The sequence below is a fragment of the Struthio camelus genome, chromosome 2 (genome assembly GCF_040807025.1).
Source record: "Struthio camelus isolate bStrCam1 chromosome 2, bStrCam1.hap1, whole genome shotgun sequence".
In the NCBI taxonomy this organism is placed as follows: domain Eukaryota; kingdom Metazoa; phylum Chordata; class Aves; order Struthioniformes; family Struthionidae; genus Struthio; species Struthio camelus.
In genome coordinates, this window is record NC_090943.1 from 10,176,801 (window position 1) to 10,204,764 (window position 27,964).

A 27,964-nucleotide genomic window follows, 5' to 3' on the forward strand; every position below is an offset into this window, starting at 1 on the left:
GTTTTTAGGCTTTCGCCTGAACAGAACTCCTGCCGCTTACAGAAGGCATTTTTATTACTCCTGAGTTCACCAAGCAATTGTAAGCTTCATCTGAGAGCACTTTTTCCTAGCTATATGGTAATTTAGGAAGGCAAACTTCTATAAAACTTGGAAATTCAAAGCTTGAAGGTCAGAATGGTTTGTGATGTAGAAATTAAGCAGTAGACAGTAACAGAAGAAAGTTTTTGCTTTATTGGTTTGCAGACAAAGAATGAAATTGACTCTTCTAGAGAAGAAATTAGAGGAATTTGCATTATAAAATTAATGCTTAAATCAGTCCACTTCAGGTTTCGGTATAGGACTGATGGACTTAAATGTATTCTGCCTGCTTTCAGCACTTCATGTATCCAATTGTATGAAGGAGGCCATGCTGATAAATAGATGCGTCTCCGAAAGCTTTGGCGTTGCCCCGTACATCCCAAAGTTCTATAGAAAAATCAGGTAGAAATATATTTTGACAAGAGAAGCCTTAAAATTGAATATCTCATTTCCTTCCTGTCTGTTTAAACTGGGAGATGTGTAATGCAAGCTAATAAATAATTAAAAATGCGGAAATAAAATTGTTAGGGGAAGGAAAAAATTGATTTCAAGTGAGCTAAAACTGAGACAATTAGCAATCTCTAAGTAGGAGAGAGACTAGCAATTTAGCGTCTATGATTTAGACCTCGTTTTGGGAAGGTTTCTGCAATGCAGCTTTCCTTCACTAGCTTGCTTATCTGCTGCTCTACCATATGTTTTGTATTATCTTCTGGGCAGCTTGTTGTTTACCCCATGAGTGAACATTAGGAGTCAGCAGGTGTATGCAGTTTTCTTTACAATTGTACGGCTTTTCCTCCAAAATGTTAGTATGAGCGTGTGACCTGTAGGTAATGTGTTGAGGTTGTGTCGCTTGAAGTATGCAAGTGGAAGCTCTTTGTGGGTGCTTTGCTTGAGACTTAGTTCTTCATTTTCATTTCTGAGGAAGCCAATAACTGGCTTGCATAGAATAAGTTTAAAGGATGAGGGAGGTGGACAGTCCAGTGTTTTAATATGGCACTGAATACTGCTACAAACATTTGGTTCGTTTGGGCTCAGACAATACTTGTCATTACATAGTCATGCCTTTAACCAGTTGAAAAAAGCTGGTGCTAAAATTTGTCATCTGAGACTTTACTGTCCTGCTTGTAGGTAGATAGTGACATAAGAGCAGTATTTGTTTTTCATTTCTTTAAGAAAAACACCAAATGGTGCTTTCAGTTCAAGGGAGGCCTAGCTGTAAAATGAAACAATGTATTGCTAACTTTAAAGGAGCGTGGAGCACTCTCAGTCCTTTAGCACCATATAACTTTATTGCACACCTCTATGCCTCTCTTTGGTGAAGCAGTACTATGGAGTCACCTCTGCCTCTTCAAATCATCTCGCAAAGCAGCGGACATCCAGAGCAGTATTACAACACAGGGTTTTCATCCAATTGTCCTTTTTCCTGTTTTTATGCTATGGATTTTCCTTATTGCATTGCATGAGTTTTCATGTTTCTAGAATGAATTAATTTGGAAAAAGTCTGGAGGTGCCTCCACCTTTTCGCATGCGATCATCATCCCAGGGAGTTTTGCAAGAATGTTATGCTAGCAGTATCAAACCAAAAGGGGTAGATGACACGCCAGCTGGGAACGTACCCTGTGGAGATGTTCAACCTCTGTTGCATGTTTGTGACTTGTGATTCTTTGATTCTGTTACGGCTTTTCGTGATTGTGCGTTTCCTGGTTGAGTTTGAACAGTTTTATTCTGTGGTAATTGGGCTTGCTAGTGAAGATTGATTGGGCTGTTGTTGGCTAACCTAACCGCTTGCTGTTGAAGTATCGGTAATTACTATGTTCAAAGCGTCTTGTACCTGAGGGCTTTGCTCTGAGATGCTCCTCCTTTGCACTGGGATAATCTTTTGGTTTGAGAAAGAAATGATAGCAAATATTTATGGTTATTTTTTTCACAGCAGGCAGTTAACATAGATTAGATTTTAACTCCCAGTTCTTTTATTTGAACTCCTCCTAGGGTTTTTTTGTTCCTTTTAGTTTCATAATCTTCCAGCTGCTGTAAGGTTGAATAAAAGAAGTTATCTAACAAAGGCATAAGGCCCACATCCCAGTGAGACTTATGTTGATGCTAATGTTGAAACTGATACTCGAAACAGGAGGCTTTAATGCAGATTTTCTGGTAAGATCTTGTTTGTGTGCATATGTTTGGATTTTGGAGGGCAGGGAGAGAGAAGAGCTGTTGTTTTTCGTTTTTTGAGCAGCAGTTGAAGAGAGTCTGAAGGGAAAGCTTTACAATTTCTCGCTTGCTATTGATCTCAAAGATTTATGTACAAAATTGTGAAGCCACACGCCATACTGAGCCATTCAGTTCAGTAAACTGAAAACTTACTTGGGTAGAAATGGGAAAAGCAGTTGCAGTTTTCTGTTGCTTTCTCACTTTGGCCATTGTAGAAGAAAGCCCTTGAGCGGGAGGAACATTGAGATTTTCTGTATGACCGATTGTGCTCTGGGTAGGTGGACTGTGCAAGGGAGTGATGAAGCCAGTTCGTTTGGGATTGGAGTTGTTTGAGATCGAAACAGTTGAGTTCTTGAGAAGCTGTAGCTTGCGTATAGTAGTAATACAGAGAATTTGATTAGAGGATTTGAATTTTGCCTTAGTCAACTTTAAAACATTGCTTTATCTTCCGGGAGAACATGCTAGATATCATTTGTACCTGCATATTTCTCTTCAAATGACAGTGAGAAGACTGGGTAACGAGCAGCCCTTTTGCTTCTGTGTAATCCCAGCAGAGACACAATGATTGTATACTCTCAATCAAGATAATGTTGCGTCTAGACCATAAACCTACTTCTTGTGCAGCCCAGTAGTTTATCTCCTTATCCACAGGAAACCTGCCAGTTAGTGTGAATCCCACTGGTTACTGACATCTGTTACAGATGCCAAAGGAGTTTTGACTTGCAAATCTTCAAGGAAAGAGAAAGAAACTATGTGAATGAAGATGCTTTCACAATTGATGATAACTTTTTTCTTGAGACATGCTTTCTGTGTGAGCCCTTTTACAGGCCTACCTGATGTTTCTCCTAGGCTTAGATGAAGCTTTCTTCCCCACAGTCTTGTGCATGCTTATTCAGCCTGACACTCACGTGTTACACTGGTGTGATGGTTTAGGAGAGCTGATGAAGTTCTCCTTTCATTGCTGGGTCCTTTCTGGGGCTCAGATGCTTCGCTGGCTTCCCCGAGCAGTCAGTGCTGTGGGTCTCCTGCCACCTTGCGACAGGGAGCTCTCGTCAGCAGTGGGGTGCCCAGGCCAAGGATGCTCCTAGTTACCGCTTACTATGCATCGATAGTATTTGAATGCATTAAAAATAACAACAGTAATGTTCATTAATATTAACAGATTTAGGTTCTAAAGTTGGAGTCTGGTTAAGGTATAAATCCTGCTGTTGAAACCTTGTGGAAAACGTGCAACTACTTCATGTATTTCAAAGATCCAAAAATACCCGATCTTTTGTCAGGCTCAAATAAAGTGTCGTTTCTGCTGTCTCTTGCTGTGCAGGATGGTTTCCAGTTGACCAGTCTGATCTGAAAAGCTGGACACAAAGAACCGTCCTGCTGTTTTTAGAAATAGTTGAGCTGTGTGGAAGAGGAAGAGGAAGTGGAAGTGAATCATTTAGCTCTTTTCAGGGCTTTCAGCTTGCGTTTGTACTGCGCTTACACTGTGCGGCGAGATGGAGCAGGAAGGGTTAGGGCTTCCGATGCTTCTGCTTAAGAAGTCATTGAATGAAGGAAGGATTGAGCTATTGTTTCTTTGTGCCTTGAGTATTAAACGTTTGTAACGGAAGTTTTTGTAAAATAAAGAAAAAAAATTCTTGAAGAAGAACTGTTTCAATCATGGACAGTGTTTGGGGAAGGAGACTGTTTAAAAGATGGCTGGTCTAGAAGCCAGCAGCATAAACATGGACTTTCTAATAAATACCAGTTTTCGTGCAAGGAGAGACGTTTGAGTTTTAAAGATGGGCAGAGTTCTCCACTGTTTCTTCCAGCCTTTGTAATTCTTTGGTCCTCCTTCTGTATTGTGCACGTCTCCTTTATGTATATTTATATATAAAAAACCCATGTAACCTTGGAAGGAAAAATGATTTGGCAAGATGAATCAAAATACCATGCTATTTGTATATGAAAAGAAGTGATTGAACATTGTAACTGATATCAAAGCTCAGATGAAGTAAATTGTTCTTCAGATACTGCGGATTTATTTTAGACTAAAACATAGTTTTCTAGGCTGAGCCCTTACGCGCTTCTCTACCGGACGCCGGCTTGTTTTACTAGGCAAATCCGTGAGGGTTTTTTTCCTTCATGCTCACGGAGTCGGATGTCAGTGGAGGTGTCGTGGGGCGAGCGGTTGCCTCGAGCCCCGTGTTGCAGTGCTGGTTTTGGCAGGGGAGAGGCGCCTCTGGCTGTTGGCACCCAGAGGGGAATCTAAGGAATCTGTTAACCCAAAAAGGTGATTTTTTTTTGCTACCTGTTGTTGCCTGGACCTTTATCGCTGTGTTGCTGCGTGAATAAATGGTGTTCTGTTTGTCGGTAGCCAGCGCGGGGCTGCGTGCGCCATGAGGCACGTAGCTGGGTGTAAAGCTTTGAGCGTGTGGAGGCCTGGTTGAATCCAGCCCAGACTGGCCACGCCTGAAAGGTTTTTGATTGGTTTGTGGAGTTCCCCCCCCTCCCCCCCCGTCATCTAATGACTTTATGGTCAACACAGCGCTTTCTATGGGAAATGTGTGCATCTCAAAAGAGCTGCCACAGGAGATGGTATGATGCTTGAGCAGGGGAGGTTGGACTAGATGATCTCCAGAGGTCCCTTCCAAGCTCAACCATTCTGTGATGCTGTATCTGGCACGCTTTCCGACTTTAAAAACCAAGAGGACAGTAGTTGTGCTTAAGCTTTTGTTCAGGCTACTTCCTGACTCTTTATAAAAAGAGTACACTGCAACTGTTTCAGGATGCTCCTTGGGATCGCAGAGGGTCAGTTCTCAGAGTGGGTGTTGCTCAAAATAGTGTGCGATGGTGTAATGAGATGTTCACACTGGTCCTCCCTGGGCAGCGACACAGGGCACTGACGTTTACCTTCTGTTCTTCAAACTTGGATGCTCCCCAAAAATAACTAGGATTTTGACTTCTGAGGTGTTTCATGGTTTTGAACTGTTAGCTGTAATCTCCTTGCTTCACATCAGGATAAAGCTGCCTGTTCCTGTCCAGACAGCTGTAACATTATTACCATCAATAGCCCTTCCAAGCCGAAACTCCCCTACAAGGGAAATGGCAATGTTTGTTGAGCCTCAACTCTGTTAGGACATTTGTCGCTGTTCAACCTTTAATGTACTAGAATGGCCGCACGTTTGCTGCTCCAGACCCAGTGGTGCCAGATTTACGGCGTTTTGGAAAAAAGGAAGTTTGGCGAATTGTTTTAAAGTTATTTACTATATGCGAATACTCTGTCCTGATATTAGTTGGTAATAGTAGAGCCTGGAGGCAGGAGAGGGCTCACCGTTTCTTTGACCAGACTCAGCATGCTGGAGCTGAGCACGTGCATGCTAACGTAATCAGTGCCAAAAACTAGGTTTCGTACACGTATTTTGGTCTGACGCACTCCATCGCTTTGTTGATCGGTGCTAAAAGCTGAGGTGGACCTACAGTACCGTTTATAACCTGCTATACTTCTAAAAGAGGTTGTGCAAGCCGTTGATGAATGTGTTAATACGCGGCTTTTTGAATTAGCAAGCGGCAACAAGCTGTTTTAAATTAGCACACGCTTTAATCTTTAAGTCTTTAAGTAAATCGCTAACTTTTGTATTATCTGTCAAACGTAGTTAACAGAAGCACTAGGCTAGTAAATCAAAATACTGTTACTTTTGTTGTTGGCAGGTCATTATGCATGGGAGAGGCAGAGGAGTAGCAGGCCAGATGGGCCGAGGACGCTTGATGCCAAATAAACAGAACCTGCGAGTGGTGGAGTGCAAACCTCAGCCCTGTATTGTGTCAGTTGAAGGGCTTTCTTCATCAACTACTGATGTCCAACTGAAAAACCTGCTGATGTCAGTGGGACCCATTCAGGTAGGTCAACCTTGGCTTCTAATTTTTGTGCCAAAAGTCTTTCATTCCGGAAAGCTCAATTAATTCCCTGACACTAAATACAATGTGTGTTTATTGGTAATTTATGTTTGAAGGCGCCCCCCCCCCCCACGCACACACGCTCTACACCTGATAGCAAAGGCAAACACAGGATTATATTGCAATATAGGAGGTACAGGAGAATTTTACTAACCATCACGTTCTTGCTGCAAAAGATTCTCCTGCGTTTTGGAGTTCCTGTTCTCTCCGTTATGTTCAATATATAATGCAAGCGTGGCCATTCTGTCTGGTTTTGTTGCAGCAGGTTAGTGTATCAAAACAAATACGTTTTTGGTTACTGTCCATGTCTTTATTGTCAGCTTGCACTTTTTTGAATTCACCAATTCCTGTCGTTGCAGTCCTGCAGTAACAGCATTTAGTGAATGCTACCTATTTGAGATTTCACGCCATATAACACTCTTTGCTTTTTTAAAACACTCTTTGCTTTTTTAACTGAAAACAGTCTCTTCTGAAAGAATTTTTACTTTGTATTTTAGAAGGATCTTTTTAGGAGGGGCTTGTGAGCGAGAGTGACACACACGCGCACACACACACACCGGTATATCTACAGTGAAGCTTCTGTTCATACATTGCCTCCTAGAACTGATACCTCAGTTAAACTGACTTTCACCAAAACAGGAGACTTCCAAAGCACTGAAGGGATTTAGGAGGTCATGTCTGAGTTACTGTTAGTACATTTGAAAATATCAGTCAACAGATAATGAAACGTACAGATGATGAGAATTTTTTTCTGTAATTTTTCAGCTTTAGGTGCTCCCTTAGACAGAATCAATATTTTCAGACAAATGCAATACATTAATTGGAGCTGTTCCGTGACTTTGAGACTTCTTTATGAGTAGGATTATCTCTCTGTTATAGAACACGGTGCTCTGCTGAAGATGTAAGCTCTGCCTCACTTTCCCAGTTTAGTAAATGAAATAATACTGAAATATTTATATCACTGGTGCAAAGAGATTTAATTTGTTTGTGAAAGCAAAATACTTTCAAAAAAATACTTTGTCCCTTCATGTTCTGTAGCCCTTTGTATGAAATTATTCATACCGTTTTGAAGTGAGGTTACTTCCGAAGCACGTTTATTCAGTGTTTACTTGCTAAATCTTTCATGAGAATATTAAAAGAGACTAATAGAAACCTGGCTAGGAAATGTTCATGGTTAAGTGAAGTTATTGAAGATGAGCTAAAAAATGTATTCAGGACTTGCTGTTTCTTATCAGACTTCAAACTCCAGGCTCTCAATGCAGTGTCACAGACCAGTCTAGCAGGATGATTTGTCTTCCTTACAGGGAGAAATTTATAACTAGTTTTCCAGTGGGACTTAATATGTCCCCCTCTCTTACAGAGCTTGTATTCTTGGAATAGGGTCAGCTGTACCTTTGTTGGAAAGAGTGATTTTTAAATCGGCATATCTACTTTCTGCTTAAAAGAAATCTAAAAGTGGTATTTGCAAGTGATGGTAGAGTTTAGCTAATGATGCAGAAGACTTCTGTGCTAATTCTGCACTTTCAAAATTGGCTTTTGGAAGGCTAGAAATTTCCTGGCTTGTTTGAGACTGATGTTTCAAAAGTGTGGCTAGGGAAATGTACAGGGGAGAAATGGTTCTTTTATAGGAAGAATGTGAGATTGGGACCACTCTGTGCCATATGTAGCTCTTTTTTACTTTTTTTTTTTTTTTTTTATGACACTATGACGTGCCAGAGAAGTATTAACACTCCAAAGGAGGAAGGTGTAGCAGCAGTTGTAAGAGCCTTATAATGCAAGAACTAGAAAAGAAACATTTGAAAATCTTTGTCTTTGCCCCTTTTCACAGTAATAATTTCTATAGGACTAGTGCTGGATTTTTGAAAGAGGTCAAAATCCCAAAGGGAATGAGTGGATTTTCTTGTGGCTATAAATTAATGTTTTTACTAGTGTCTGTGCTCAGCGCTGTGTGAAATCCCCTGCAATTGTAAATGATCAAGAGGCTTTGAAAGTGGAGAGAGGCCTTCTATTCATTATTTCTTCACTTTTCCTTAAAAATGGATTTCATGTAAGTCATTTGCAATGAGGAGCATGGAAATGGGCCATTAGAAGAGATCAGAATAGTAAAGGGTATCTTGTCATGTGGACTTTGGAGTTTTTACGCATCTGGCTAGTATGTGAGAGGCAAGAACTGGGTAATGCCAATGACCAGAGCAAAGAGAGAGATGCTGTAGCAAAAAGGCTCTTGGGCAGCGCCGAATGCTGGCCTCTGAAGATGAAGTTGAGGTGTTGAAGCTTGATGATCTGAGATAGGAGGGATTCAAGAAGATAACTGAAAAACGGGCAAGGTGAGAAGTTTTAGCTGCTTTTTTTGAAATTACTTTGAAAGCTAGTTGTGATGAAGTTCCAGAGACAATAAGAGGAGGGAAAGGCAGGACAATTGTAGCCAACTCAGCTTTTAAGATGTACGTTGTCCTGGCTTCAGACAGTGACTGTATTCAGCAAAATTTCCCTTAATGAGCCAAACTCTGGAATTTAATTTGCTCCCAGATGGCACTTATGTTCATTTCTAACCGTTGTAAAAGAAAGTTCAAATCGGAATCTGACCTTCAGGAGTTCTCGCCTCTCCTTGCCTGCGTAGTCTTGAAATGGCACGTGCAGACGTCCAACACCCAAGTCCATGGTGTCAGTTAGATTCCCAAACTGTAGTGTGTGTGTACACCTCTACTGGAAAGCAAGTTTCTTTCTTCAAAATGGTATGCAGATGCAGCTCATAAATCTGAATTTTGCCGCTTTCGTGACTTTCTGCTGCTCTCAAGACATACAGCTGCACTAGGGCGGAGCCCTCAGATAAGGGGGAGGAATCCTTCCCGATATCTTCTCTGCTCTTTGGCAGCAGGAGTAGTCCGTGATTGCTTGTCTGAGCTGACACCAAAGATCTGCTTAATGTGCACCTTCCATATTGGTTTATCTGTATAGCAGTTAATCCCACGCCAGCTCTTATTTTCAAATTTGTAGCGTGGCTTCTAATTTTGTTGGAGTTTGCATGTGTGTTTTGTCAGTCTTGCAAATAGGATCTTCACTGGCACAGCAGAAAATCTTACATATCTGTGGAGGAAAGTCTAGAATTTACTAGTGAGGTGAATGGGGAGAAAGAGATTACTCTGTTCTTCCAAGCGCAAAAGGTTTAGTGTTTTTCTGACTTTACCTTTTGCATGCCACTGTCATTATCGCAGTACAATTACCTTGCACAAAGCTATCTTAGGAAGTGAAGTTGCAAACTGAATTTATAACGTTCAGTGCTTCCAGTTTTGCCATCAACTTGCATCGAGGTGATGGTTTTGTGAGTGAGAATGTGGGAACAGGTGGCTGCTAGAAAGGGAAGATGAAGATTTTTACAGTTGAGGAGTGGGAAATTTACTTTTTTCCCTTCTGTACCCTGGAAATGGAGAAAATGAGTTTTTCCTTTACGTGAGCTTTGAAATGCCCTCTGTTGCCTAATGACTGAAGACTTCTTTCTTCTCATCCATACTTCATTAAAACTGTCCTATTATTAAAATAGGAGAAAAACGACTGTTAGATGCTAGATATACTGAATAGAAGGAAATCTTTGAGGCCCCTTAGTCCTAGCTACATTTTACAACTCAAACATGATTATATTAGCAGATGAAATACTTTTCTTTCAGCATATGATTTGCTCCCAGATGCCTTCTGAAGATAAGCTTTCAGGTATACAGTACCTGAAGTAAGATCTGAGTGATTAATCTAAAATAATTATAAGCTCTAAATATAATTATACATTCCAAAGTGTTTGAAAGTACAGAAGACTTCTGAGCACACCACCAAAATACAGCCTCCTGGACCTGCATTGGAGCAGTGACATTCAGTGCACATCCATCCAGAACCGCTTGCTAAAGTAGATTTTAGTAAGTTGCAAAGGGCATAAAAAGCTTATCATGTTTTTTTTTGTCCTCTTGAGGCCAGGTTTAATGTTTATGCTGTCTCAGAGACGTGTCTCAAAGAGCCTTCTCTTCAACTAAATATTGCCAGCTTCAGTTGTTTTTTAGGGTGGTGACAGGTGCAGGGGTTCGTGTGCCAGCTCTTCAGATGATTCGCATTTGTTCCATAATTATCTTTAATCATATTTCCTTTTATTAATGTTTCCAAACGTAAAACATCAGGGCAGATTCCCACTACTGCTTTGTGAAGATTTGAGATCACAAATTCTGACGTAAAAATGGTATTTTTCGGTTTTATATCGGAACTGATTAGGATGCTGCACCTGTAGCTGTATGTGGAGTAGTTTTACAAATATATCAGTTTTACTCTGATAATGTAGTCATTTCTCTTCCAGTCTCAGAAGGGAAAAACAATTGCCTTGTTAATGGGTTTCTCTGGGTGTTCTTAGAGTGATAGTGCTACCTAGTGCTCAGCTGGAGCAAAGACAGGTATGTGCATTAACGCTGTATTTTAAAATGATTTTATTTTTAGTTTAAAGGCTTCTCAGTGAAAATGACAAGCAAATATAGATGAACGATCGCGGAACAAGAGTGTCGGTACAGGAGCAGCGGGGTTTCTCTTGGCGTGACACGACACACAAGGCGTGCAGTTCTGGCTTGGTGACCTGCTGCCTGTAAAAACATTTTCAGCTGTTGCAGCTGAGGATTTTTGCCAGCTGCATCGACTGTGGCAGAAGAGGAGGTCAGTCCTGCCCTGTCCTTGGGACTACGGGGAGAGAACAACCCCATAGCAGGATCATTCATTTCAGCTGTGCCGCAGAGTCGTATGTGAGCCTAGGCAAGCTAACCTAAATCATAGGGCAGGATCCTTTCTTCTCATCTTGTGTACAGGGATTGAAGGTTGAGCATTTTTAAAGGGGATTAATAGGAAGACAAAGATAGCAGAAAAGGGAAAGGAGGGACGGAGATGGGAAAAGGTCAGATGCAACAGCTGAGGGAAAAATTAATACCTTCTGGTCCGGATTGTGGACTTGTAGGCAAAAGGTACGGAGTGCTGTCTCCAGGAAAGATACTTCAGGTGTCAGGAAACGCTGAGAATAACAAAAAGGTGTCTGCGTTTATTGATGGGAGGGAAGTGCAGACAGAGTCTGATCTTTATTCTCAGCAAGCGCCTGCTGTGCTGCTGTTCAGCCTATCGCGTAAGAGGTTAGATCACATAACGGCAGTGTTGGTGGTTAAGAAAGTTTTGCGCTTTGTTATTGAACAAACCCTTTTCTCAGCAGCTTTGGATGGACTGTTACTCCCAAATTCACCAGTGAACTGAATGTAGGGTCTATTAGGTAGTCCATTTACTTCAATGAAAGAAATGAAGTGAAGGAGGAGACTTTTATTTCCCATGTGTCTGCTATAATTGAAATGAGTGCTTGCTCCAGTCTCACTCCCTGCCTGCTGGGTTTCCATTTCCCAGTGCTCTATTATCTCCCTTTTAACTTCTTCCTCTCTGTGTAACCACCGAGAGTTTTGGTGGTGTTGAAGATCTTGGTTTTTTGGAAGAGCTCTCTTGCTTGCTACTCATGGATCTGTTGTTGCTTCTTTCAAGGCTCTGTCACTGTTTTACTGCAAAGCTTGCGAGAAACCGTTATGCTGCTGTTACCGTACAGGCTATTTCAATATTATTTTCTTTGATTTTGGAAAACTGTAGATTTAAGGAGAGAGAATGTGGAAAGGAGTAATCGGAGGCCAGCAAACACTCTGCAGACTGATAGTCTACAGGCTTAACACAAGGTCTGGAGAGGAGAATGGTCCCTTTATAATGTTTATGCCATAGTCACTGACACTATTCCAGTTGCAAAGAAAGCTGTAGCTTGTGAACTTTTTTAATTGTCCAATTAAATATTATGTTTTAAAATAGCTGTAGGTAAACTCTCTATCGAAAGGCAGGAGTGATCATACATCTTCCTGTGCTAAGTTTCAAAGAAACAGAAAAAGATAATAAAGATCAATATCAGTTCTGTGCTGCCTAAATCCTCTCCATAGAAAATAATCCTTCTCAGCTCAAAACAGGGTTTTTAAATGCTGAGAGTGTTCGAGACCTTAATGCCTCTTCTCTTACTCCAAGATTGAGTGGGAAAATACATTGAGTACTCCTGAAATGCTGTCAGGTTGGTCACTAAAAAGTACTGTATGGTAGGTTTGTACACCGTAATCTGTAAAGTCATTTGAAATCCCCTGGAAGTTATTGTATTGTCAATCCTTCACACCTGAGTGGATCCAGAGAGGGGTTTTCATCTTCTGGTATCTGTCTAGCTAGGTCAAGTTAAAGAGAAAATGCGAATGCAGTTGTGTTTTTCAGAACTCTGATGTTTGGAAGGATTGTGATGTTTCAGTTTAGAAACCGATGATGGAAGTTGTGAAGCGCAGTGTGGCAACATGGAAGTCTTAGGTAGAGGAAACTTGAGTGTCACTGTGTTATATGTGAAGAGGAGGCTGTAGATCCAGCCCGTCTCCAAAGGAGGTGCTATCTGCTTGGTTTTTCCCTAGCCTGACCTCCTTGTTCTTTGGTGTCCTGCAAAATCAGCAGGTAGCAGAGTAATACTATATATGGAGCAAATTCCTAGCGAGGTATGATACTTTGGGAAAGACAGACTCGTATCTATGTCATTATAATGGAGATCATAAGACTAAAGATTATTTTAGTGTTACATATTCTTGGAAAATGAAAGAACAGATGTAATTAGTAGCATATGAACACCAATGTTCTGATGTTCTTATCTTTTTGCTACTACCTCCGACCTGAAACCAACATATTGTTTTTTTTTCCAAAATGCCATTAACCTGTGGTACTGTGGTTGAACACTGTTGAAAGAAGTGCTTAAAATAGATTTGAATGTGTCTGCCTGTAAGTAACATACAGTACGTGTTTAGTAGGATGTTACTCAAGCATTAGGGTATAAACTGAAAGTCATCTAGAGCTTGTAAGGAAAAAATCCTGTCACCAATAGTATGCAGTATGTTTTTATTTGTGCGCTTAAATATCTCAGTCGTGGCACTAGCTGTTAAGGACTTGAACCTGGGAGAGGTCACTGACCTGTTCCACTGTAGCAAATCTTATTATGGTTTTGGAAACATAATGTTACAGGAGGGCTAGCACTTCTCACAGTAGTCAGATATTTTTTACTGAGACCTTTTTTCGGTCCACTTGGCTTCATGGGCTCAAATGATGGACAAAACCTTTTCTGAGCGTACTAGACTTTTGTAGGTCTTGCTCATGTTAAACATTGTCAAGTAGAAATATTTTCTTCAGGGATGAAAAATTGTCATGCTCCTACTAGTAGTCACACACTGAGGATTTTTTTTTCCTCATAGAGCTATATTTTTCCCACCTTACTTTGGCAGTGGTCTTCCCAGCCTCTTGCCATTTTATCTAGCTTTCACTTCAAGGCTTCTTGTATGGTGATTCGTAGGAGAGATGTCCTTAATTTGTGTATTTTCGTGTTTCAAGCAGAAAACTTAGCCATTGAGGCTGGCAGTTAAGAAAATACTGAACTGCATCCTCATATAGTTTCTCTCCGTGAAATTACGTACTAAAAAGAAAAAAAAACTTTTCTGAACGTGTAGTCATTATTACTAATTTTATTTAATTTCAGAAGTAAACAAATGCAGTAGACAAAAATGTACAAATACTAGATGAGTTGATTTAGTTGTATATAGAATTGTACATTTGAGCTTTTTTCAGTTAAACGTCAGTGGAACTTGCTGTAAAATCTTTCCAAAAATAGTAAGACACTATCAAAAGAAGTCACAAAGGTTTGAGTTGATGCTGGTATAGACATAGTTAGTTATTACGGGAAACAACAGTCATACTGAAGCAGGATAGGTTAGCATCTATTTGTGTGCAAGCTTTACAACAGCCTATATAGTACTTTATTTGAAAATAATTAAAAATGCTTGTATGCATTTTTTTTACATGAACAAAGTACATTGGACAACGGTTCTGAGAATTTTGAAAACTTGTTAGAGCGTTCTCTACAAGTAAGCTGGCTAACAATGGAGAGTCTGGTGAAAGTGGATGATTAAAAATAGCAACTTTCTAGGAGGTTATTTCAAGATCATCTTGTAGTGAATATACATCTTATTACTGGAAATAGTGACTGCCAGATTCTTTTAAAAAGACGAAAAAGTTAACGGTATTAAACTAAAGAGGAGGTGTGATTACAACATGCAGAATTAATTTTGCGTGTGTATGTCTAGCAGATGTATTTGAAATCCAAAAAGCAGCTGCTGATAAAGTAAACCTTTAAGATAATGTCTTGAACAAAAGTTTAAGCTACTAAAGTTTTACAGGTTGTACCCCAATATCCTAAGGCTTCATACTGAATTTCTTACTTGCATGAGAAGTCTGTTTTCTTCAGAATATTGCTGTGGACATCACGAAGTGCAGGATCAGTTCTAAACTGCATATCGTGCACTATTCAGAGAGACAGAAATAATAGAGAAGACTGACTATGCAGGTGTTTTATTTCAGCTTTTCACCGAAGTGGAACACTTGTATTCCCAACCGATAACCCATCTGTTCAGTGTCCGGGTAGCAGCCAGGGCAAGACCCAGGCACGCTGGCAGAACTGTACGTACTTGTTCTGTGCCTGACAATGTTGCTAGTCGCTTAACTGTGTAAGCATAAAACTCAGGGCTTCAGTCATAATTAAATATATATTATCCTAAAATCAGAACATGAATTTTTGAGAGACTTTTGTTAGCTGGATGAGTAATGTCAATGCGTGTAAGTTATGATAGATTAACTTGTGTTTAAAGAGACAATACAGATTGTGCTTCCTGTTGAGATATTTAAAAATCTTTGCTTGCGAGGATATTTGTGGTAGCATTTCAAGCAATGGTGTTCATATAGTCAAGGTAACTTACTTTAGAACTGTCTTATTTTGTTCTTGGTAAAACAAAATTAAAAGGTTTTTTTTTAATGCTACGTAAGACAAAAATTGTGAGTCGGCATCATTTTCACTGTCATAGTTTGAGCACAGTGGATGCTGAGAATTAGTATTAAAACTGTTTGACTAGAATTTTGCTGACAGTTTCCAAATGGAGAAGTATCGTTTGTCTGCAGCCCTTCGTTCTCTCTCCGGGTAAAGCCTGGGCACGCGTGACTGCAGAAGTCGAGAGCACCCTGGCGCTAGAAGTCACTGCCCTACTGCCCCAGTCACTGGGCCTTGGGAATGAAGTGCGGGTAGTTAGTCTGTCCAGTGAAGGAGTGGATGGGTTGGCTTGAATAGCAGTGAGCGGAAACCCAGGCTTACCCTAGCCTTTGCACTCCAAAAGAGGGTGCACCCATCTGAGGGTGGTCCTAGACAGCTACGTGGAAACTTGCACCTCTGCAACCGTTCGCAGCATAGCTGCTCATCTAACCATACCGGTGCCTTCAGGTTGCCTCTCTAGTGTTTACTTAAGCCGTGGGTGGTGTATGTTAGTTGGTTTCTTGTCATGTTATACAAGTGTAAAACGTCAGCTCCACTTACTAGTACTTTATGGTAACACAGGGACAAATTCAGAGCTAACTATAAGGAGGCATAAGGCAGTGTCCGTGTAACGACCTTAGCTAGTCCACAAGGCTTGTGTTGTGGCTGCGAACTGTAATTTTCAGTTTTGATATTTTGTTCCTTTGAGGATAAGTAGTGATTTTGTAGCTAGGATGAATGTGGAATAAATTCTAGTTGTTATAATTTAAGCTTAAGTTTCAATTAAAACTACGATCAGGAGGAACTGACAAAATCTGAGAGAAATTATGAAGTTGGAAGTAAACTTGGGAGTATAAATGGCTGCTGCTTCCACTGAAATTCTTCTGCAGATACTTTCCTTTGTTTCTACAGTTGTCCATATTAACAAGTGAAATTGAATATTGTAAATGTGCTTTTCAATAGACTTTTCCAGGAATAATGCTTTGCTGCCAAAGCGATTGAGTATTAAAATTGACTTGTATTTGGAAGTGTTTTGACTGCATTTATTTGCCTTGGGAAATATAACGATAATGCAGCAGAAAGATGAACAGGAGGTGACATAATATCCAGACGAGTCAATCGGTAAACTTTCATTTGTGTGAAAGTACAAATATGTTGTTTATAAGAAGATTTAGATACTTTGCTGTTCTAATTTCACTAATCATTCTGGTGCTATACCAGAATGTCTCCCTTCAGGTTTTTTTTTCCATAGGCTAATTACTGAGGCAGCTTCTTAATAATGTGGGCACCTTTCATCCTTTCAGTGATTCAAAGGGGTTTTTCTCGTATTAAAAGTTTCATGTTCTTTGAGAAATGATATACGAACCGATTTTGCTTCTCTTGTGTCTTCTTTTTGTTTTCTGGTTCCGATATTCTTTATAATTCTCGTAAATCTCTTATTAATTTAAAATCTTGCTGTTTGATGGTGATGACTAATTCTTAGTCTTCGACAGTTAGTCCTTTTCTGTTAATCTGTCCAGAAAAGTAGCGTTAAGGGAATGCATATTAGATGCTTTTCTGTAAATGATAATGAGGTGACATCTGTGCAGGAGAAGAACACAAACTTCAGTGACTCCTTTGTTCACTCCGGCAGATAAGTTATAGGAAAAATGAGGGTTTTTTTCAAGTTCTTTCATAGGTATTCTGTGCTGCTCAGTAGTGTTCTTGTTGGTAAAATGATCTTTCTGATTAAAAAAACAATTTCATCTGCCCAGTTTGTTGTTGTTTTAGATAAGTCCTATTCCTACCAGCTCAGAAATCGCAATGCCTTAGCTAGTCATTGTAGCTGTGTAGTGGCCTTTGTACCCTACAAATTAACCAGCTGAAACTTGCCAGGTTGGGTAAATCATATTTCTGAGAAAGAACGCAGTGACTCTAAGGCTTACTATCAGCAGGTCCAATAAATGCTGAACATTGTAATTTTACTTGGTTGAGCCTTATGTTTTTTCTGTACTGATTATGAGGTCTTTTAACTTTCTTGATGATTACAGGGAGAGGTTACATTGCTCACCCTGTTCTTGGCTATTCCAAATATGAAGTTGGTAATTTCCGGTAACCTCTCCTCTGCTTTTGCTTTGAAATCATAGGAGGGAGGGATGTATTAATCTCCTTTGGTTTTCGTGGATAGGCAAGGAGGTTTCCTGTCAATTACAAAAAAGGTGCGAGGTAGCTACTGCCAAAATTAACGACTTAAAAATCAACAGATTGGGTCATTTACACCAAGAGTCCAAAGCTGAGTTGTCAGGCTTAGCAACTAAAAAATATGACGCTCGGGTGCCGCAGCTCCTGTTAGATAAGTGTGTTCTCAATTAGACCGTTACCTGTTCAAAAAAGATATAGGTAGGCAATTTTATAACAAATTTCATCTACGTATATGACATCTTGCTTAAAATGCTGCGTTAGATTGAGTGGAGATGGCACACATCTCAGCTTATGTCCCTCATGAAAAAAAATGTGTCAATGAGTGGGGTTGTATCTGGTCGTTTCCCAAGGATTAGTTATTTGTCTAAAGCTATTTGGTTGTCTTTGGGGGGACTTTTCTGTGGATTTTTTTCAAAATAATTTAGATGATGATAAAGTTTTTGCAGGTGAAGTTTTTAGCTGGTTTGGCTGAGGCGATAAAATATTGAGGAATGATTGCAGTCAAAGTGTTAGAAACATCTGAATGTGTGTGCGTGCTGCTAAGTGCCGGGCGGTACTCAGAAACAAAGGAGGAAATCTATGCTCGCCCACCAGGAGACTGTCATGAAACATGGAAAAGCTTTGAGGTGCCTTAGTATTTGAGCTCAGTACAAAATTGGATCGACTTTACATAGAAACTTCCGCACAGAAAAGAGGCCTGTTAGATACTCTTTGGTTTTGCACGTAAAGCCATAGGAAAAAAACTGGGGACTGGAAGCTGAGGTCGGAGCAATTCAACCTTGAATGCTCTGCAGTATAGACAATTAAACGTCAGAAAACTTACAGCGAGCGACTGGAATCCCTGTGGCGTAACACTTCAAAATTATTACTTTTGGAGCTTTCAGGAGGCATGTTTTAATCCAGCTGCTGTGAAACATCTATGGCCTGGGTTTACAGGTGGTGAGATCACAGGTTTGTAATAGGATCAGGATTCAGGAAAAAGGGGAGGTAGGTCTGATATTGCCTTTCTGAATATTCAGTCATGCTGAAAGCTTGTCACATATTCTTATCAGTCATTGAATGTGTACAGATATAATAGGTCGAAGTTCATTTTCCTGCATTTCTCAAATGTCTATCTGGAGAATTATTTTTGAAATATACGCCATTCTACCTAAAACACTAACCCAAAACATCAACTTTAATCTCAGTAAGTCTAATGACTTCCCTTTGCAAAGGCTATGGGACCACTTTCTGGGATGACCTTTGGCATTGCCATTTAACACAGTTCTTCCTGCAAGGGAAGCAAGGACATGGTTTCTCCTGCTCCCTGACTGAGACATGCTATAGTTTTGGAGACCTTAGTACTGAGTGTTTTTTTTTATTTACAGCACTGTGAAATGGCATTAGTAGTTTAGGAAGCGTGTATCCCATGGACTTTTCTGGCCAGATGTGTCTTTTCTGGCCAGATGTGGTTTCCAATTCCTGGAAGGAATTGAGACTGGTGACCTAAGCCATCTCATCAAGGTCATGTGGTTGTTTAGTGTCTGTCAAAAGCTAGCCACATGTATTTATTAAAATGATGTGAGGAAATAGTCAAAACCTGCACTGGGCGAGTTCACCTTTTTTCCAGTTTCTGCCCTTCTCTTAAACCTGTGGAAAGTCATGATCCTTTAACGTAAGTCAGGTGAGTGAATCCAAGTGCTCGTGTCTGTGAACATGAGCTAACTTTAGCAAATGACTCCACAGAAGCAGCTCTGCCCAGCTGAATGCTCCTCATTGAGCTGGTGGGAGTTTGGTTGCAAGGTTTGGTTCATGTGTACAGGTCAGTTTGCGGAGTTGTGGCCTTTGCTTAACCAGTCTGTGTTTTTCTATTAGCACAGTTGCTTAATACACGAGCTCGAATGCCCTCAGCTGGGTCCCTGTCTAATCTCTGAGAATCTATGCTGTGTCTGATTCCCTTCCCTGAGCACTGAAAAGTGTTTCTGACAAAAGAATTATGACAAAATGTCAATGGTATTGGTGCAAAATGAGGTTTTTAAATGGAAATTTTAAGTGACTATTTTAAAAAACGGTTTATTTTTTGTCTCTGCAGAGTTTACAGATGCTTCCTCAACAGCGGAAAGCCATAGCAAAATTTAAGGAGCCAGCACACGCTTTAGCATTTCAACAGAAATTCCACAGGTTAGTTAATCACTGCTACTGCCTTCCGTTCATTTCCTTCCTTAAAAAGTGAAATTTGGTTGTCTTTGATCAATGTTTTTCTTAATCTAATCTAGCATCTCTTTATCAGTGACCTTCACAGGTCCTTATTTTCTGTTCTCTCTGCCTAGAATAAGTTTGAGTACCAGGTTTAAATTTCCTTCATCTTTTTACAGGCACATGATAGATCTGTCCCACATAAACGTGGCGCTGATAGTTGAGTGATAGCTGCTGAGAGAAGTCCTTGTGCTGATAGGAGCGTACTGTGGCGTTACACGAGACACAGTGGCAAAACCGTCAGGTTCTGAAACCTTTCAGCTTGCAGTCTTTAATTGCTATGTTGAACTACAGAAAGCAACAAGATGTCCTCAGGCAGAGCTGAACTTAAGAGGATCTACAAAGGTGGAATTTCTGTTCCGTTTGTTCACGTTCGGTTGTAACTACATGGAACTACAGAATTTTTTTCAAAATGCTTACGATGCATGTAGACACTGTTCTTCAAGATACTACTGTGTGGCCACAGTGACTTGAGAGAGAACGTTTACATCGAAAGATTTAAAAACTTTCTTCATAGCAAAGAATATTTGATAATGGTTGCTCTTATCTTCAGTGTGAGGTATTTAAATGAAAACTCACTTTTTCTAAACAAAAAACCTTAGTTATGTTGCATATCGGAGAGTATAGAAGGTATCCTTACATAGATTTCAACATGGTCTACTTCACTGAATAACAGTATGCTGAGAAGCTTTGGAGGTGACACGGGAAAACTGTAGTTTCTATCTCTGTAAATATGCTTAGTCTGTCTTTGCATTTTCTATTCCAATACAGACTTCCATCTTCTCCTTCCAACTCCGCTTATTCCATAAAACACTGTGTAGGAATAACATTGCTGTATATTCCCTTGTTTTTTTTTTTTTTTTTTAAAAAAAAGGATCTTTATCCTCCAGTAGCATCATGGGGTAGTTAACTCCAAGTTGTAACTAAGTTGTTTTAAATGGCATTGCCAGATATAAGGAAAAAGAAATATTTAATGGCTCACTTTAAAAATGTTACACAGGAAGAGTGGTGCATTTCTAATAGTTCTTTTGGGCTAGTGTTTCATAATTGCCATATACTTTATTTTGACTAGCTTTTTTTCCTGGAGATTTATTTTGTGACTAATGCTGAACCATAAGAAAGCCGTAACTGCAAGGATTTGGTTTGATGTGTTGTTCCCGATAAATACAGGACTATAAGAACTACGTGAATCTCCTGGTGACAGTTCCAAAATGGCAGTTCCAAAAATTATGTGCAGACATTAAGGAGCTTATATTTTATTCAAAGCAAAATCCATAGAATTTCCTTTTGGTTAGAACCATCTAGATGGTATTGCCAAAGGAACAATTTTTTTCAGTTATTTTTGAATAAACTTATTAAAATGTCGTCTTTATATTGGATTGCAGTTTTTATGAACATTTCCTTGGTTTTTAGACTGTGAGCTTTTGCTTGATCCTTTATTTTTAGGAATACTCTTAAGCCCTCCACCTACTCTTTGAATGGGGAAACTTGCAGAAACTTTATAGGCTTGTTACCTGAGTAACCACAGAAGAACACTATTGGTATGTAATGAAACAGCTCTAACTGGGATCCAAAATAGGTGTGCTAAGCACAGAATGATGAACTGAGCAAGTTCATAATAGCATAGGTTTTTTTTTCCTCAAAAGATTTAATGGTAACCAAGTCGCAAAGACCACCTAATTGGCTTTCCTACAGTTTTGATACAGACTTTCATTTAAGTAGATGTTATTAAAATTGATGATTCAGTAATAAGAACTGTCAAAAGTCTTCAAGCGAAAACTGCTTTTTCACTGGAATAATACAGAATAATTTGGTACTTGAAACTACTACACTGGGAAAAAATTTCAAGAGTTTGTATAAGCCCATTTGCAACTTAGCAAAGGGACAGAGTGATATCATGAGAATTTCAGCATGGAAGTGAGTTTTATATCTGTCTGCCTAGTTCCACATTTATGCATAATACTTAATATTTTTCAGCACCATTACTGTGTCCTGTTCAGGTTAGACCTAAGCCCAGAGCAGTGAAGGAGCCGCAGGTAGGGAGTGCCTAGTGGAAGCCAACCTTGAAGACTTAATGCGAGGTGATCCCAGTGACTGGTGCTAGCAAGTGCGGTTTAATTCCTCATGTCCATGAGCACCAGCTCCCTCTGCTTCCTCCTCAGGTTCTGTATTTTTTATTTTTTAAAAATAAATGCTTATGTTTAAAATGAGTCATTAAACAGTTATTCATCCCACTGTTACAGCACAGCTTCTCTGTAATGAGAAGGATGGGACGACATCTAGGAATGGAGCGATAGTAGTGTGTGTCTGGAAATCTGCACTAGAGGCAACTGCCAAAGCAGGCCAGCAGCTGAGTTCAGCAGTAGGAACATCTGCAGTTGATCAGCTGTCCTGTCATAAGCAAACGTTATTGGGGTTAGAAGGTTTCTTGGAGCCTTAGAATATGGGTTTGATTCAAAAGTCAAAGAAGTTTCTACAAACACTCCTGCTTTGGGTTTTGAATCTATCCCAAAGAGACTGAGGTTCAGCCAGCTTTAAACAAGTTTTAAAAATTTTTATCCAGTTGCTTTTTTAACAAAAAAAAAAAAAGTGGATGGCTTTGGAAACAAAGACATGAAATAGTCTCAGATCAATTTAAATATAGGAGACAATGTAAGCAATGTCTGTTTAATGACTAGATGGATCCTCTTAAAAAGCGGTTGCAGTAGATTTTTGCTTGCACATAGCTAGAGTACGGGCAGACTTGCTTGCTGGTGATTTTAGCTGCTTATTGCAGTAGCCGCATGTCATACTATGCGTAAACATACTGTATGTATGTATGTCTATATGCATTTTATTATACACATACATACATACACACACCCTGTATTATCACCGTATCTTCCTAATATCTTAAAGTTCCGTAGCAAAAGTAGAAATTAGGTGAGTCACTTGTTAAAATGTTTGTGTCTTGTTAGTTCACAAATCCTAACTTAAAACTGGATCGGTTGGCAATGACCAATTTGAATGGTAACATAACTTTTACTTCCATTTGTTGTGTCTCCTCCCAAAAATCGCAGAGGAAGTAGAGGTAAAGGTAGACGGATGTGTTATTTCCATGTTCTCTTTCAGCACGTAGTTAAATCTGAACATCTTAAGTTAACTTTCTTGGAAGATCTGTTGCAACCATTATCTTGTTCTTTCTTTATCATGCATTCAAAATACAATGCAAAATACAAAAAAAAAATTTAATGTAGTATGTAAATATTGAACTTTTAAAATTAAAATGTTATTCAAAGTGCTTAGTCAACCACATCTTAGCTATTTGTTAGTTTTTTTGTGTTGTCTTATCTAAGTTTAATGGATACAGTTCCATAAATGTTGATGTGTTTTTTGTGTATATCTTCAAATTTTTATAAAGATGCTAGTAAGTCAATACATATATCCTGATCTGTGTATTATTTGTTCACAGTTTTTATTAGCATAATTTTATAATGATTCTATTAGGTAACGCCAGTAGGTGATTATATGGAGCCAACTTTTTTTTTAATTATTTTGTTTTCGTCTTGTAGCACTGGAGAATTCACTTTATAACTAATCATATTTTGCCTTGACTAAAAGATTGGTTTGGCCATATGATCTGTGGTATTTCAGAATGCATGTTTTGCATTTTTAAAAAAGCTCTATCCTTTAACTTTTAAGGGGATATACAGTGCACTGTGAGACCAAAGTATGGGGTTTTAGGTTTGTTTTGATTTTGTTGTACAAGTACAGATAGGTCTGCCTTGTAATACTGTTCTCAAAAGTTTGGGGTATTTTTGTTTTACCCATAATTCAAGTCGGTCGTGTTAACACTTTATTTCATCCAAATGTTAGCAATTGATGTGGCACGTATTGTGTGATGAAACAATTTGCAGTATTGGAAAAGCTCGGTGAAATTGTTGCTAGGTAAAAGGAGGACACATCTTCATAGCTGAAGGAGCTGCTGTGCAAATGGTTTTCTATAAAGTAGTCGTAGAGAGTAATTTAGGCAGGGTAATTGTTCTTGGCCCACATATCTCCAATATGATCTCACAAGAGGAGAGTGAATACTGGCCCCCCATTTGCAAAATGTCTTCAGATATGTAGTTCATTCCCCAGTTTAATTCTGAAAATTCACTTTAGAATTCCATATTTCTATGAAAAGCCCTTCTAGCCATTAAAATATCAAATGCACTGAGCATTTTAATTCCTTCACGTTAGGTTTCCACTGCAAGGATTTAGCTGAGATTTTTTTTTTTTTACAAAACTGTAGGTTATTTCAGAATGCCTGTGCCTTGAGGGTCCTCCTAAGTTTTTCTTGACATAGTCAAATGACTTGGAATAAGAAAGAGCCTTTTATGTGATACTGGATTTTTTTCATAGTTTTAAAATAGCATTTTTTTTATCTGTTGAGCTTTAAATTGTGCAGTGTCCAAGAAGCTGCTGTATGCACTTTTCCATAGCTAACTGTGTGTATGTATGTGTGTGTGGGTGTGTTGCCCTCCTAGAGTTTGGGTGAGATGGTGGGAGGGAGGGTACGGGCTTTCATTTGTGGGTTTTCTTACCTGTGTGTCTTACTCTGGAGATTTCCTGGAATTGCTCTCTGGCATAGTATTGTGTTGTTCTGTCCTTCCCATAGTGTTGTGTTTGTTATATGGGTGGTGATACTCAAAGGTGAAACGCTGGCTTCTCGTGTTTGCTGTCAAAAAGGCATTTTTTGGCCTTAATAGGCACAAACCTTTTTTTAAATTATTTTTTGTACTTTTTAATTTTTTTTTAGCAGCACATTGCATGAGAAATAAACGTGGAGGAAACAGATACTGAATAGGTTGCAGAAAGTTAGCTAGATTATAAAGGATATAGATCGCTTGGGGTAACACAGGGCTTTTGTTTTAATGTTACCTTAAATCATGCTTTAAATACTAAGTATTTCATAAGCATTAATACTAGAAGTATTTTCTCTTAAATTAATATTAAATCCTAAGGATTTTCTGTAAGGTTTTTGTAACCTAATTTGTAATCATGAAGATGACTTATCCACATGAGCACAGGGCCTTGTGTACAAAAACACTGATTCACATTGAATCCCTACGTATACCATCTTCTGGTATGATATGGTTGGGAAGGATCATTTTGTTCCTTTTAACACTGCTTTTTGCAGGGCTTTTTTTTGGTCTCCATTTTCTATTTCTATGCTTATTTTGGTGGAAAGTACAGTCCCTGCTGCACTATATAAAAGCTCAAGGGGAGAGTTAATCTCACTGGGTCTTTTAGGTGCTTATGTTGCTTTCTCACTTCTTGGTTGGACACCCTTATTTTTCTAACTAACTGGAAATGGGCCTCATATATACTCAGTTTTTCAACAGGTTACATTCCTTTTTTCAAATGTAACAGCACTCAGGTTAACTGATTTTTACCAGGTGAATCATTTTATACACTATTACAGATTAAGTATATTTTTGTAAAGGAACCTATGTCCAGGTTAAATGTAGCTATGTTGCAATGCTGTGTGTACTTATTTGGAAGATCACAATTTAAACAAAACACTACTGTATTAATGTTATGTTCATTCAGTGGTTCAGGATTTCTTTGTATACATCTAATGGTCTTTAATGTGCCTTGCATTTTTTCCTACTGTCTGTCAGGCTGCCTTTGAAACCTTGTAGTTTTGTTTCTATTCGTACAATAATGAACAAAATTTTTTGCAGGTTTTCTTTTTTCAGGCAGTGGAACTTCTTTCAATGATTTAATTTCCAATTAATACACATTTTCCATTTACAGATACAGCAAAGACAAGATGCTAACTCTAATTTATTCACAGCTAGTCTTCTGCATGCAGTTTTTATTGATACAAAGTACCCCTCGAACAAGTTAAATGTCTCTCTTTTTCCTGTGGTGACCTTTTTTCTCTGTGCTTTTCTCTATACGTTACTACATTTCTATCTCATTTGCCCCCATTTTTTGTTCCCCGTAAGGATATTTGTATCCTTGCTATGTTCTTGCTCTTTTGACTCTATATTCATCTCTCCACACATTTTCCTGTCCAAGTCCATAGCTTCTGAGTCCATCCTATTTTCTATTTTGTTTTCACTGATAGCTATTTTGAGGATATCTGAAGCCTAGATCTTCCATGCCAAAAGTATATTATACTGTATTTTTCTTTGCAAATTTTATTGTAGTGTATAAAGTTGAGGTCACTTTTACAGGTGTCACACTGTAGGAGATGCTGCGCTTCCCAAGCCCTGGAGAAATACCACTTAACCATTTTGCCTTGCAGTTTTATCCGTGTTGGAAAATTACAGCATTTTCCACGCATGCTCTAGCGTTTGTGGCAAGCCAGGAGAAACAGGATTAACAAATGTTTTATCCTCTTTACTTTTTCAGGAGTTCTGTTCTTGAATTCAGTGATAGTAATAGGACTTTTTTTTATTGCCACTTAGAAATACGAGCACTGTCAACACAATTCTACCTGTATTACTGTTACTGAATGTGATCCTTCCTAACCTGTAAAGTCTTAAACGCTGTATATATTTGGGTATTTTGAGAATCATTTAAAATGTGTTGCTCTAATCTGGATTACAGAGTCTGTTTGCTAGCAGTTCAGAACATAAATTCAAGAGCCGACTATGTCATACTGACTCCACTGGCGGTTCATCTGCCTCATGTTTTCTACAGCGTCATCTGCACAAGTTGTTTACCTCTTATTTCTTGAGTGTAATACTATTCCAAATTCTTGCACTTGCATAAGAGATCTTTCTGTAGTACCTATTTAAGTAAATGTAAAACTGGAAACACAAAAAATAATCTCATGTACAAGTTCTTTTTTACATGTAGTTCCATGTTCAAAATGTCAATATGTAAATAAATGTATTTATTGTAACTAAAATATCAATAAAACTTTCTCACGTTTCTTTGTTGTCTTTTGAGATACATCTTGAACTTCACACTTGTCACAAAAAGATGCAAATACCCTATGTTCTACAGCAGTAGCTTCTCCAGGCCCCTGATTTTACATCGGCATCTTAGTGTGGGGATCTCACAGGTCAGCAGGACGAGGAGGATCTCTGCTCCGGGGAGGTGATGGTTCAGAGCTGTGCTAAGGTGCAGCAAGTGAAAAACAGGTGAATAAAGATAGATGGCAATAAAAAAGGAAGCCTTGTGTTTATGTAAAAACTTTCAAGGGTCTTGAGGCTAACCAGTATCGTACAGCATGTGTGTAGGAGAAAAAGCCTGTGAGTGTAAAAGCTTTCCTGCTTTTTTCTTTCTTTTTTTTCTTCTGTATTGCCTTGTCTAATAAGAGATCTCTTCTACTTTCAAATGTTGCCTATCATAATTTAGGACATAAAATAGAGCTCTCAGCATGCTCCGTATAGTCGTAGCCATTACATTGTGAACACAAGTATATCAACAGAAATGGAGGATAATTCCACCGGCATATTATGTATCAAGAAAACAGGTCAGAATTGGCCTTCTTGCACTGTGTAGTCTTTTTTTTTTTTTAATAATTCATTAGAACTATCCATGAAATTGGTAGCTGGCAGGGTAGCAAATGAAAATCAGCTGACAATCCATGATCCAGCATATACATTTTCCATGAAGTGCTGGTAGCAGGCTGCGCTGTGCCCTGGGGGTTGGCTCTCAAGGGAGCGTCCGTCGCCTCGAGAGACGCTAGCGGCATTCCCCGAGCTCTTCATTTCTGCTTGTACCCAGATAGGCCGTGTTAGTGGCCAGCAATGCTTCGGCCTTAGAAAGCTCATCAATGTTTAATAAATAAAAAGCCTCAGATTGAGTGAATTTTATATTGAGTGACATACAAATAGCTGTGTTTACTACAAAATTTTTCACATTAATCGAGAACAAAATCACAAGTTGAAAACTTAACAAGAGGAGCGCACAGCAGATACCCATTCAGCTGCACTGTTGTCTTCTTCCAACTCTAATTCTTTGCAGAAAACTCCAAGAAAATGTAAATCTCACCAAAACCTTCAACAACCAAAATTTCTGATTGGTTATGTCTGCTTATATCTTGTATTCATGCAGTAGTGTGTTTTGAGAATTTAAAAAAAAAAAAAAAAAAAACAAGCTATCACCTGGAAGCTGACAAAGGCAAAATAGTGGAGGAAATCTATGGGGCTAAAAGCTAGTTGTTTAAGGGATGGAAATAAAGCAGTGACCAAGGTTGGTACAAGTAAACCTTCAAAATAAAATTTTGAGTTGCCTAATGAAGTGCTTCAGTGGTTGGTCTTAATTGACCAATCCTGTGTGTTGGGAGATGCGTGAGGGAGGGCTGGGAGGATGCAGAGAATCAGAGTATCTTACAGAAATCGCATGAGATAGAGAATTAGAATAATAGAAGCGAGATTAAATTTAATCTTGCAAAGTGCAAGAGCATGCGCTTGAGCATTAATAAGCAAGGATTTTTGC

At 39.0% G+C, this 27,964-nt stretch overlaps 1 protein-coding gene across 2 annotated transcripts in view; it reads left to right on the forward strand.

Annotated features, from left to right (window-relative positions):
- Nucleotides 1–22,958, forward strand: part of RBM33 (RNA binding motif protein 33) — a 102,188-nt gene extending 79,230 nt beyond the window's left edge. For both annotated transcript variants that reach the window (XM_068934276.1, XM_068934277.1), the window contains exons 16-18: nucleotides 5,974–6,162; nucleotides 19,377–19,465; nucleotides 19,660–22,958. In XM_068934276.1, the coding sequence (XP_068790377.1) occupies nucleotides 5,974–6,162; nucleotides 19,377–19,465; nucleotides 19,660–19,708 (327 nt within the window). In that variant the 3' untranslated portion in view covers nucleotides 19,709–22,958. The remainder of the gene's footprint in view (nucleotides 1–5,973; nucleotides 6,163–19,376; nucleotides 19,466–19,659) is intronic.
- The last annotated feature ends 5,006 nt before the right edge of the window (nucleotides 22,959–27,964 follow it).